Raw genomic sequence first — 12,126 nt, forward strand, 5'->3', positions numbered from 1 at the left:
TTGACTATATTCTATACAAGAAACACTTAACAAGGGTAAAAGGAGAAACAGAATCCGTTAGTCGCCTCTTACGACATGCTGGGGAGCATCGGGTAAATTCTTCCCCCTAACCCGCTGGGGGTAGTCGGTAGCGGCACTGGCTTCAAAACCAGTTGTCGCTATCAGCGTGGGAGGTGTGTTTATAACCTGCCCTGTTATATAGTGCTATATGTCTTATGTAAAAACAATGTCCTGTTTGTATTATTGTTATGTACCACGCCTGAATTTCTCTATGAGATAATAAAGTATTCTTATTCTTATTCTTATCCCCACGTTCGGCAAGGGATTTATTTCCCCAAGCCAACTTTGTGCAGACTCTCCTCGGTGTCCGAACACCCCAGTGTGCACGCATGCGCACAATAAAGAACCCAAGTTCACAGCGAAAGTCTCAGGGCTTGGAAACATCAATACACGCATGCAGTAAAAAGAAAAAAAATGGGTAGCGCCGTACTGTATATGGCAGCTCGCTTTCTCACTGGAGAAAGCAGCCCAAATTTCTATGAGGGTAGCTTCACAGGACTATATAAAATCTTATCCTCATCCACTCAATATGCATACCTGCTCAGCCGTTAAAGTCTTCTCCTCCTTCAGCTGCAGTAAAGTTTTGTGTTTGAACCCATGCAAGGCCTCACAGTGTTCAAGCTCTATCAAAGGATCAAAGTTCAGAGGCAGGAAAATGGTTGCTGATTCAGGCACAGTGGTTTGGGCTGAGATGTTGTCAAAACTAGTGAGAAAAAGAGTCAAGGATGAAATATTAGTTCAGGATGAAAAATAATCACAAATTAAAAACAACCAAACAATGAGACTGTAATCGAAAATCATGTAGGCTTCATTTTCAACCCAACATTATCCCACAACCCCCAAGACTCTCTCTTCCCTCAACCCCAGGTATCCTTCTTCTAACACAAAAATGAATGTTCATACATGAACAGAACAACAACAAAAAGAAGAAGAAAAGACACACGTTCTAAATGGTACGGTACCTTGTTTCAAACACTGCAGTCTCTTGCCTTGATTCTTCATCTGCCCTTCTTGCATTTACCTGCAATACAAAGAATTGGTTTTTTCATCACTCCCTCAAAAATACTTGACTTCTTTGAAATAAATCCATTTCTCTTTCAATAGTGTACACTAGAATCATAGCACTATCTGAATATGTTCAAATATTTACAGCCCAACATGTCACTGTCAGTGCTGCAGCACCAAGACAAAGGCAGTTTCCTTTCAATTCATGTTCAGAATGACTTAAAAAGGAAAGCAAAGAAAACAACTCTTGGCCAAAAGCTTGAGTCTTAGAAGAAAAGCTTTCTTTCTTTATTTGGTGTTTAACGTCGTTTTCAACCACGAAGGTTATATCGCGACAGGGAAAGGGGGAAGATGGGATAGAGCCACTTGTCATTTGTTTCTTGTTCACAAAAGCACTAATCAAAAAAATTGCTCCAGGGGCTTGCACCGTCGCGATATAACCTTCGTGGTTGAAAACAACGTTAAACACCAAATAAAGAAAGAAAGGGGCTTGCAACGTAGTACAATATATGAGCTTACTGGGAGAATGCAAGTTTCCAGTACAAAGGACTTAACATTTCTTACATACTGCTTGACTAAAATCTTTACAAACATTGACTATATTCTATACAAGAAACACTTAACAAGGGTAAAAAGAGAAACAGAATCCGTTAGTCACCTCTTACGACATGCTGGGGAGCATCGGGTAAATTCTTCCCCCTAACCCGCGGGGTCTTACAAAATAATAAAAAAACAAATCTAAGTGTTTCTCTGTTCATCCTCATGATCTGGCTGGTGGGTATCTTGGTTGTTCAACTTAAACATTGACAAATCAAGCTTCTAATACATTTTGTATTTGATTAAACATTCCATAAACTTACCATTCTTGTTTTTAATGTTCAATCAACTAGGGAAAAAACTTACGTCTCTGAGACAGCGCAAAGGTCCGAGGTGCGGCCTGGAGGAGAGAGGGAGGCGGTGGGGATGGGGCTGTGTAAAGAGCTGCATGACGCCGTGACTCCGTAACGTCTTGTGACCATCCACCAACTGCAGGTACACATTCTTGGCTCCCACTGCTGCCTTCCCACTCAGCTGGAATACACAGAAAGGAGAAAATGCACTGTCCAGGAGTAGCGTTCATTTCTGGTGCTTACCCTATGAAGATACATGTATACGAGAATATAAATCAAATTTCAGTAATATCTACAGTATCATACTGCCTTTGACAGAATTTTTCTTGTAAAATCGTATGTAACGAGAGTGTGTTGTAATTTGGTTTGACTGCTTGCTGAAGCCAGTTGACAGCCTGAGCAAAGATTCCTTAATCTTGTTTAGGAACACCAGTTTGGAAAACAACTACAGTCAAACCTGCACTTGTGACCACCTCTCAAAAGCAAACACCTGCCCACAAAGACCATCCCGAGAATTCCAGACAAGTTTTCCTTCCATATAATTGACCTTTCCATAGTGACCACCTGTCTATGACGACCCCTTTTAGCCGATCCCTGGGTTCAACTGTGACTGTAGCATGATCACTGACCACTAAGAGAGGAGTCAATCTCGCCTTCAACAGGCTCCCACCTTGTACCCAAAGGTGAGATCAATCCACTGGTGCAGCTGCTCCGACACTCGCTCACTCTCCAGCGTGGCCAGGTGTCGTATCACAAACTCCTGGGCGCTGTTGCACCACGCCGGGATCTCCAGGTCAGGTAAGTCCTGGTGAATGGAATGAAAGATGTGCGGGTCTGTGAAGAACTCGGGTATACACTCATCGGGGGTCCAGTCCTGCATTCGCTGCATGCTGGCTGGGTACTCATGGGGCACCCACACCGATCTCACGTGGCTGCACAAGATAGTCTTTGGCATGCGCCGCGCTTTGTACACGTAGTAGGTAATGTCTGAGAGGACGTCGGACACGTGGTGGGGGATGTTGTCAGGGTCATGGTAGCTGTCGACCATGGTACTGCTGTAGGAAGAATCCAAACCGAACGTGAAGTCCAGCTGTCTGTCTCCCTTGTTGAGACGAAACTTTGACTTGGTCAAGTCCCGATATCTGCACATTTACACACAAGTATAAGAGCGAGCCCTCTTAAAGGAAAACAAAAATCTGAGAAAAGCAGGTCTATTTTATTTATTTATTAAGGAGATTTCTATAGCGCATAACTAAAAGCACTATGTGCTTTACAATATCACTAGGTATAAGCACACGCAAACATACTCTGATTAAATAGAACTTAGGCTAACAAAACAATACTAAGAACACTAAACATTTGAGTTCATACAAAAATAGAGAATTAAATTAAATACTGGACAAACGATTAAAAAAAAAAAAAAATTCCCAGTGGAAGTGACGTCACATACTGAAAAAAGAGCAACTGTATGAGATTGACTCACACAGGGCTAAATCGGGTTATTGCCAGGATCAACAGGTGTTCTCTCATCGGAGGTGTCCTCTCATCAGTGGTACCTGACATTGCAGGTAGCACTATATATATATCTCAAAAGGGAAATTCAGCTGAACTCACCCATCATGGGGTTGAGAGAAGTCCATGATCCAAGGCAGAACAGGGTGGTTGTTTGGATCGTTCATCTGCCGGCCAGCGAGATGGTTCAACACCAGCAGGTACTGAAAGTTAGTGATGCGTCTCTCCACCCAGGCCTCCACCAGCTCCACCACGCTGCATCTGGCCAGCGACACGTAGCCTTGCTGCTGCAGGAACTGACACGCCTCTGTGTATAGCCGCTCGTCCTCGTCAGTGTAGCCGCATGTTAGCTGCCGCGTTGTCAGAACAGGTCCCGATGACGGAGTGTTGGATTCCTGAGCGTGGGATGAAAAGGACACAGGCTGACTAGCTGCCACAGTAAGATCCAAACTCGCTTCTGATTCTGCGTATGACCCTGACAGGTCCAGGCTTGTGGAAGTTTGTTTTGGTACGCTGCTTTCAGGGTATTGCTCCTCTGCGGCCGAACCTGTCGCAGTTGCTGAGGAGGTCTGTGAAGTAAGGGCGTGCTTCTGGGGACACAGCACAGACACCCACATGTCAGTGTCCAGCAACACAGTGTCCAGACTGACCCTCCCCAGGGGCAGACCGCGGCCGTGCATGACCGCCATGGCCTGAAGCACCTGGTACAGAATGAACATCCCCTTGCTGTAGCAGGTCTCAAAGACGGCAGGGCTGTAGGATAGCACATCTCGCAGGGAGTAGGCAACGTAGGGCTGCAGCAGGAGAAAGCTGTGGTCGGTCTCCACCAGCACCCTGACATGCGTCACGCTGTGCAGCATGTGTTCCAGGTCCTCACTGCGAGGGCTGGCGTTTTTCTGCTTGTTGTGAAGCAGCAGGTTTTGCAGGTTGCTGCTGGAGCCACTGCCGGGGAAGGTGTCATGCTTCTTCCCCTTGCCGGGGCTGTCACTAACGTGGATGTGGACGTCAGGGGAAAGCCGCCAGATCCAGTGCCACATCTGGTCTGACAGCTGTAACAGAACACACCGACTCATAAGAATTACACAGCTTGTTTGTCAAATGACCGCAACACACCCAACTGCACACCCCCTTCCTCCCCAGATGAATGTTTGTGAGATCTTGGCAAGAAAAAACCCACCAAAACCATGACAATACTTAAAGGATACAAGCTAATACACTGTTACTGAATAACTAAATGGAGGATTGAAATTAAAAAAATTAAAAACTGACCATTTGAAAAAAGGTGCCATTTACGTAAATGTGTTAAAACTAGGCCCAGTTACAAGAAAACCAATGGACGGCAGATGAGAGAGATCAAAATCGAAAATTTTAAAAATAATTTTTCATTTGATTAATATACTTACCCGAATCACATATAGCATTGACGCAGTCTGAGATGCTAAGGTCTGAAAAGGCTACCCGTCTTAAACAATTTTAAAGGGAAGCAACCCCACCACAAAAAGTGTAAATGGAGCCTTGGTAATGACCACAGACCCGGGAGTTACCTCCCATTGGTGTGTACTACGTCACTACCGCTCCTCAACACGTGGTCAAGATCATACGGCTTTAAAGAAACTAAATAACCATAAGCGGGGTTGGTGGGAGGGCATAAACTATGTGATTCGGGTAAGTATATTAATCAAATGAAAATTTATTTAAAAAATTTTCAATTTTTATCTCTCTCATCTGCCGTCCAAACAATCAGTTACTAAAAAATTTACAAGTCCAAAAACGGACGAAAAGTCAGCAACTACATCAACATTCTTGTCAAAATAATGACCAAAAAGGAAAGAGCTGACCAACTAACGAAGCAGAAGGCAAGTAAGACGGGTAAGTGGCCGGTGGGTGTCAAACAAACACCAAACAGCACAGCCACGAGAGAGCCAAAAAATCAACAACCTTCTCCTCGGAGCTGAAAAATTCGTATGATCTTGACCACGTGTTGAGGAGCGGTAGTGACGTAGTACACACCAATGGGAGGTAACTCCCCGGGTCTGTGGTCATTACCAAGGCTCCATTTACACTTTCTGTGGTGAGGTTGCTTCCCTTTAAAATTGTTTAAGACGGGTAGTCTTTTCAGACCTTAGCATCTCAGACTGCGTCAATGCTTTATGTGATTCAGAGTAAGAATATGTAATTTAATATATGATGTTTACTGCAGCAGTTCAAATGAGGAGTAAAGAGATCAACAAAAAAGACGAAAGGAAGAAACAGATTTTTTTTTAAAAGAGAGACACAATCAACTCACAGACTCTTGTGCACGACAGCCATAGCCATGGGTATGTCGTCTCTGCTGTTGGCTCGGTGAAAGGTGGGTGTGAGTGTGTGCATGGATGAACTTGTTACGAGCCGCGTGCCACAGGTTCTGTAAATTTTCTCTTGAAACGCTGCCCATTAGCTCCACCAGACTGTCCCCGATGGTGTGAGCCGATAATCCGCTGTCCAGAAGTCTGTGAATACAAAATAAATTAAAATCATCAGTGCACGTGTACTTGTACAGAAAAGTCACATGGTGACAGATGAATTTAACCCTTGAAAAAGAAAAAGACATCATATTGATTGGACACTGCATAACATACACAATCGGAGCCAGTTACTTGCTGCGATCGTTGTTTTAACTGGTCAACCATGTGTTTCCTGTTTGAACGAGGTAAGTAGGGCCCATGTCGTCCACAACGTTTGCAAATCCTGACAGAGTTATTTCCGAAAATCATCTGTTTGGACTACATTCAGGATGGTGAAGGCTGTGTTTGACTAATATTGATTTTGTGAAAGAATTTTACAGTGTTTTTCCCCATTCCCACATTGACTGTTGTGTACAACCGGTACTCTTAAAAAATTGCCATAAAAATGATGGTAAGAATTATGGAAGACCTGCACTGTCTACACTGAGGCAGTACACAACCCAAATAGCCCGCACTGTGTTGCATAAAGCATCGCCTAGTGCGGATTAATCTATGTGTAAATTGAGAGCACATTCTATAAACTGTTAATACTTCACCTCATCCTGCACCTCTATACTTTATACTGATAATTAACTTACTCCTGAATGCCTTGCTGAGACTTTGGCCATGTTTTAACAGTGAGTCTGGTCCAGGGAGGAGGGGGTTCTGGACAGGAGTGGGCAAGGTATTTCTCCGCCACTGAAGCACAGAGGTTGGTGTCTGTCTGAAGAGGTTGGACGTGACCCTGATACAGCTGTTTCACCCACTCTTCCGTTACCTGAAAATAACAGTTTCATAGAACATTCCTTGTAATCTGTATGAGAAGTTCACAGCTATAAAACACACACACAAGAAATAAACATGCATTTTTTCAGAAGTTTTCCAATGTCTTATAATATGAACTCCATCAGATAATACAGCAGTATGACAGACCTGCCTAGAATCTACCTACAGTTGTGTTATGCTCTACCTAAAACTTCACATTATCCGTCTTCACTTGAGGTAATTAGAGTTCTACACTTACACTTACACTTGCATACACTTGTTTTTCCATCCGAGGCCATGGGCCTATAGTGGGTCTTTGTGTCGCAGCTCTTGGGTATTCATTCCACCCACTTCTTGGGTGTCTTGACTGGAGGTAGTCAGCGGGAATTCAATACTATATTGGTGCTCTCTCAGGTTTCCATCAAGCCTTCCTTTGAAACTGTTCACGGACGGGGCGTTGACTACATACTCTGGTAAGCTGTTCCAGTTCCCGACTACTCTCAGCCCAAAAAAGTTTTTCCTGATATCCAGGCGGGATGCTCTTTTTTCCAGCTTGTATTGATGGCCTCTTGTTCGGTCGTTCTTGCACTTTGGGAGCAGAGTTTCACTGTCCACATTGTACATTCCGTGGGTCAGTTTGTACGCCTCAATGAGGTCCCCTCTCAGTCTTCTATATGTCAGGCTTGGGAGGTTCAGGGCCCTCAGGCGGTCTTCGTACTCCTTCTCCTTGAGTTCAGGGACCATTTTTTGTGGCTCTTCTTTGAATGCTCTCGATGAGCATGGCGTCTTTCTTCAGGGAGGGCGACCAGATGATATTGCCGTATTCCAGTATGGGTCTGATCAGGCCTTTGAAGAGTTGGTTCATCATGCTTTTGTCCATGTAGTCAAAGGTTCTCCTTATCATTCCAAGGATGCTGTTTGCTTTGTTTGTCGTCTTCCTGATGTGCTAAGTATTTTATAAGTGCTATTTATCATGTGTGTGTGTGTGAGTGTGTGTGTGAGTGCATGCATGCGTGCATGTTTTCTGTTGAGAAACTGGTACGTGTGTTAGAGAGAGAGAGAGAGAGACACAGAGAGAGAGAGAGAGAGAGAGAGAGAGAGAGAGACACAGAGAGAGAGAGAGAGAGAGAGAGAGAGAGAGAGAGAGAGAGAGAGAGAGAGAGAGAGAGAGAGAGAGAGACAATGACAATGACAATTCTTTATTTTACGAGGGTAACAGAATAAGCATTGGTATACTTTTTTGCATCTGGCCCTCGCCCTAAAGAGGGACTAAATCTACTATAATAACTACTACTACATACTTACATAATTAGTAAAACAGTATAAGTTTATGTACATAAGTGCATTATATGAAACATTGTAGTTTATAAATGTTCATGACAAGGTGCAAAGCAAAAATTTGCAAGTCAATTAGACTGAGTCAGAATACTATGCAGTAGTACTTCAACTCTGCAAGACAATGGATAGTATGCAGAACATCATAATTTCGTGAACAAAACTATAACTATGGACCTGGTTTTGACCAGCGAGGAAGGCACAGTGGAAGAAATCAGCACCACGCCAGGTATGGGCAAGAGCGATCACTTCACCCTCATCATCGACCTGAGCATGAACATGAAGAAGCCCACAGCACGCACTTCTTTCAACTACGCAAAAATGGATGCGGACGTCCTGACTAGGGAACTGGGAGCGATCGACTGGAAGAGAGAGGGAAAGGGACTGAAAGTGGAAGAATACTGGACCCTGCTGAAAGGCAAGATCTCCAGTGCAGTTGAGAAGGCAGTACCAAAACGCAACACACAAGGCAGACGCAGGCAGAAGTGGATGGATGGTGGCACGCTGACCTCAGTACGAACCAAGCACAAACTGTTCCGACGATGGCTACAGACGAAGAGTGGGGAGGACTACACGGCCTATGTAAGAGCAAGGAATCGGGCATCGGCAGCCTGCAGGAGAGCAAAAAAGAAGCTGGAGAAAACTGTCGCAAAGAGCGCCAGGACCAACCCCAAGGCATTCTGGTCATACGTGAAGTCCAAGACCTCGACAAGATCGGGCGTGGGCGACCTAAAGAAAGAGGACGGAAATCGAGCCACAGCAGACCGGGACAAGGCAGAGCTGCTCAACACTTTTTTTCAGAGTGTATTCACCAATGAAGATGACGGCCCACTACCACAGCCTCCAACCTACAACTACGGAGAAGCACTCGTTGACTTCGACATCAAGGATGAGGAGGTGAAGAAGAAGCTCCAGGGTCTGAAGACGAACAAAGCGGGTGGACCGGATGGCATCAGCCCCTTGGTACTCTCGACGGCTGCGGACTCACTAGCACACCCAGTAGCGGAACTCTTCCGTCGCTCTCTGGCAGCCGAACAAGTACCAGGCGACTGGAAACGAGCTACGGTGACTCCTATCTTTAAGAAAGGCAGTCGCCTGACCCCAGGCAACTACAGACCGGTGAGCCTGACCTGTATCCTGTGCAAAGTGATGGAGGGTCTAGTGAGGGAGAGAGTCATGAAGCACCTGGCAGAGAATAACCTTATCCACAAAGAGCAGCACGGTTTCGTCGCAGGTCGGTCATGCGTGACTCAACTCCTGGATGTTTTGGATGCCTGGACTGAGGTTCTTGACGATGGCGGGAGTGTGGACATCATTTACACTGATTTCATGAAAGCGTTCGATTCGGTGCCTCACAAACGTCTGCTGTCGAAAGTTGCGGCCCACGGAATCCAAGGAAAGGTCCTAAGATGGGTGGAGTCATTCCTCACAGACAGAACCCAGTGCGTAGTGGTCAACGGAGCATCCTCACAGCAAGCTAAAGTTACTAGCGGCGTGCCGCAAGGCAGCGTTTGCGGGCCTCTACTCTTCGTCATCTACATCAACGACCTGCCGGAGGTGTGTTCCTGTCCTGTCCGCCTATTCGCCGACGATACGAAGGTCTACACTCGCAGCGACAGCTCGGCAACAAGAAGTCCGAGGCAAAGTACTTTATGAAGGGGAAGAGGGGAGGGGTGGATGTCAACATTGAGCTACAGGAGAGTGAGGTGGAGAAAGACTTGGGTGTGCACGTCGACAACAGACTGAGCTTCAAAGAACACGTCAGCATAGTCTCTGGAAAGGCCAACCAGATCGTGGGCGTCATCAGGAGAACTTTTGACTACCTGACGGAGGAAATGTTCATCCAACTATACAAGAGTCTGGTCCGACCCAAGCTGGAATACGGGCACTCAGTGTGGCAGCCACACAACAAGACGCTATGTGCTGAAGTGGAGAACGTGCAACGCAGAGCGACCAAACTCATTCCAGGTCTGAAAGACGAGCCCTACTGTGAGAGGCTGAAAGCTCTGAAACTTCCAAGCCTGGAACACCGTCGCCTGCGGGGCGACATGATAGACACCTTCAAGTATGTGCACGGCATGTACGAAGCGGACAGACCCCACTTTGAGCCCATCAGCAGTAGAGACACTAGAGGCCACTCTCTGAAACTCGGCAAAGACCACTGTAGACTGAACGTACGAAGCAATTACTTCTCCCAGCGAGTAGTGAACACCTGGAACAGTTTGCCTGAAGAGGCAGTAACAGCGCCATCAGTCAACAGCTTTAAGACCAGGATAGACAATTTCTGGCGCCACAGTACTTCTATGTACAACCCTACCTGCCTAGTCTAGATTGTAGAACAGCCCGCCACGCATGCTACAGTCTAGTAATAGGACCTATGTAAAGGCTACACAGCCTACCACATAGTAATCTTCAAGTTCAAGTTCAAGTTCAATAAATCAAAAGTGAGTGACTGTGTCCCAAAGGACATAACAATCAAGAATATACTATTTTCATTAAATGGGATATATATTTGTTTTTGAAAGAATCTGTGCTGGTAGTGGTAGCTTCCCGTAAGGCATTCGGAAGAGCGTGAGACTGAGAGGGGGAGAGAGAGAGAGAGAGCATCGCCTCACACATTATTGCAACAGTTTATCTCCTTTACAATATCATATGCATCAGTTTAACACCGCTACGTTGCCTCTTTAATACAGCATAAGCCCCAAAATTATGCGAAATGTGAACACACCACAGGAAGTGGGAGGCAACGAAGTGAAACTCACCAAGCAGACGACCCGATCAGGTGACAGGCGTCTGCAACAGTACGCTGGGAGTCGGAGAATTTCAGCCACTGACGGAGCGTTGTCCATCACGATTCGTGGCTCTAGCCGATGGGAAAATGTACTCGCGGCATATGTGAACCTTTCAAGCCACTGAACTGTTCATAGCGAAGTGCATAATTCATTCAAACATGATAAAAAGATAAAGGGTATGTCGAACTCTCAGATGAATTGAATACACGACGATTTGTGGTTTCTGATTGTGAAGATGGGCAACGGGAGGTCACTCTGTAGACGCCTTATTTGAGTTGGCCTTTTTCTTTTAGAGCGTTTTGCAGAAATAGCACTGACGTTCTAGTTTGGTTTTTTAACTTTCACCAAAAGATGTTATGATTAATCATAATTTTCTGTGTTCGAAAAATTTGCGAATGTTGTCATTTTATCAATGAATGCTGCTGTACACGGTAGCACAGGCACATGCGGTTGGTTAAAAAAAAAAAGAAAAAAAAAAGAAAGCCAGGGCTTCATTATAATAGTCTTCTTCTTCTTCTGCGTTTGTGGGCTGAAACTCCCATGTACACTCGTGTTTTTTGCACGAGTGGAATTTTACGTGTATGATTGTTTTTTACCCCGCCATTTAGGCAGCCATACGCCGTTTTCGGAGGAAGCATGCTGGGTATTTTCGTGTTTCTATAACCCACCGAACTCTGACATGGATTACAGGATCTTTTTCGTGCGCACTTGGTCTTGTGCTTGCGTGTACACACGGGGGTGTTCGGACACCGAGGAGAGTCTGCACACAAAGTTGACTCTGAGAAATAAATCTCTCGCCGAACGTGGGGACGAACTCACGCTGACAGCGGCCAACTGGATACAAGTCCAGCGCGCTACCGACTGAGCTACATCCCTGCCCCATCATAATAGTCATTGTATGCTGACTGACAAGGAATTCTTCTTCTTCTTCTGCGTTCGATTTTATATTATCGTGGGAGCGTAGACAGCCGATTTTCTCCCCACGCCAAGTTGGCTGCTGTCTTCCGTCTTCGGTGGTTGAGGTTCTTACTCAGGGTTACCTCCTCCCCAAGAGTAGCTGCCTTGCTGGGCTGTCGAGTCCACTCTACCCGGGTTTGACGTCGAAGTTTTCCTTCTTGTAGCCTTTGCCTTTCCCAAGGCGCACACAAGGCAGTGCGGGTTTTGAAATCGGAGTTGTCCTTCTCCTAGATGAGCGACCATCCAAGGTTAACGAGCCCCATCTGCCCGAAGCAGCTGGTTTTAAGGCGCCAGTGACCCGCCTGCATCCCTTCTCCTGTTAGTCGA

At 45.7% G+C, this 12,126-nt stretch overlaps 1 protein-coding gene across 1 annotated transcript in view; it reads right to left on the minus strand.

Annotated features, from left to right (window-relative positions):
• LOC138952423 (WD repeat-containing protein 81-like) overlaps positions 1–11,047 on the minus strand; it is a 49,153-nt gene extending 38,106 nt beyond the window's left edge. Inside the window, exons 1-8 of the mRNA XM_070324092.1 lie at positions 10,813–11,047; positions 6,550–6,728; positions 5,755–5,956; positions 3,570–4,516; positions 2,626–3,097; positions 1,969–2,136; positions 1,023–1,081; positions 598–763 (exon numbers count right to left, since the gene is read on the minus strand). Coding sequence (XP_070180193.1) covers positions 598–763; positions 1,023–1,081; positions 1,969–2,136; positions 2,626–3,097; positions 3,570–4,516; positions 5,755–5,956; positions 6,550–6,728; positions 10,813–10,899 — 2,280 coding nt within the window. The 5' untranslated portion in view covers positions 10,900–11,047. The remainder of the gene's footprint in view (positions 1–597; positions 764–1,022; positions 1,082–1,968; positions 2,137–2,625; positions 3,098–3,569; positions 4,517–5,754; positions 5,957–6,549; positions 6,729–10,812) is intronic.
• Between the last annotated feature and the right edge of the window lie 1,079 nt (positions 11,048–12,126).

The sequence above is a fragment of the Littorina saxatilis genome, linkage group LG17, assembly GCF_037325665.1.
Source record: "Littorina saxatilis isolate snail1 linkage group LG17, US_GU_Lsax_2.0, whole genome shotgun sequence".
In the NCBI taxonomy this organism is placed as follows: domain Eukaryota; kingdom Metazoa; phylum Mollusca; class Gastropoda; order Littorinimorpha; family Littorinidae; genus Littorina; species Littorina saxatilis.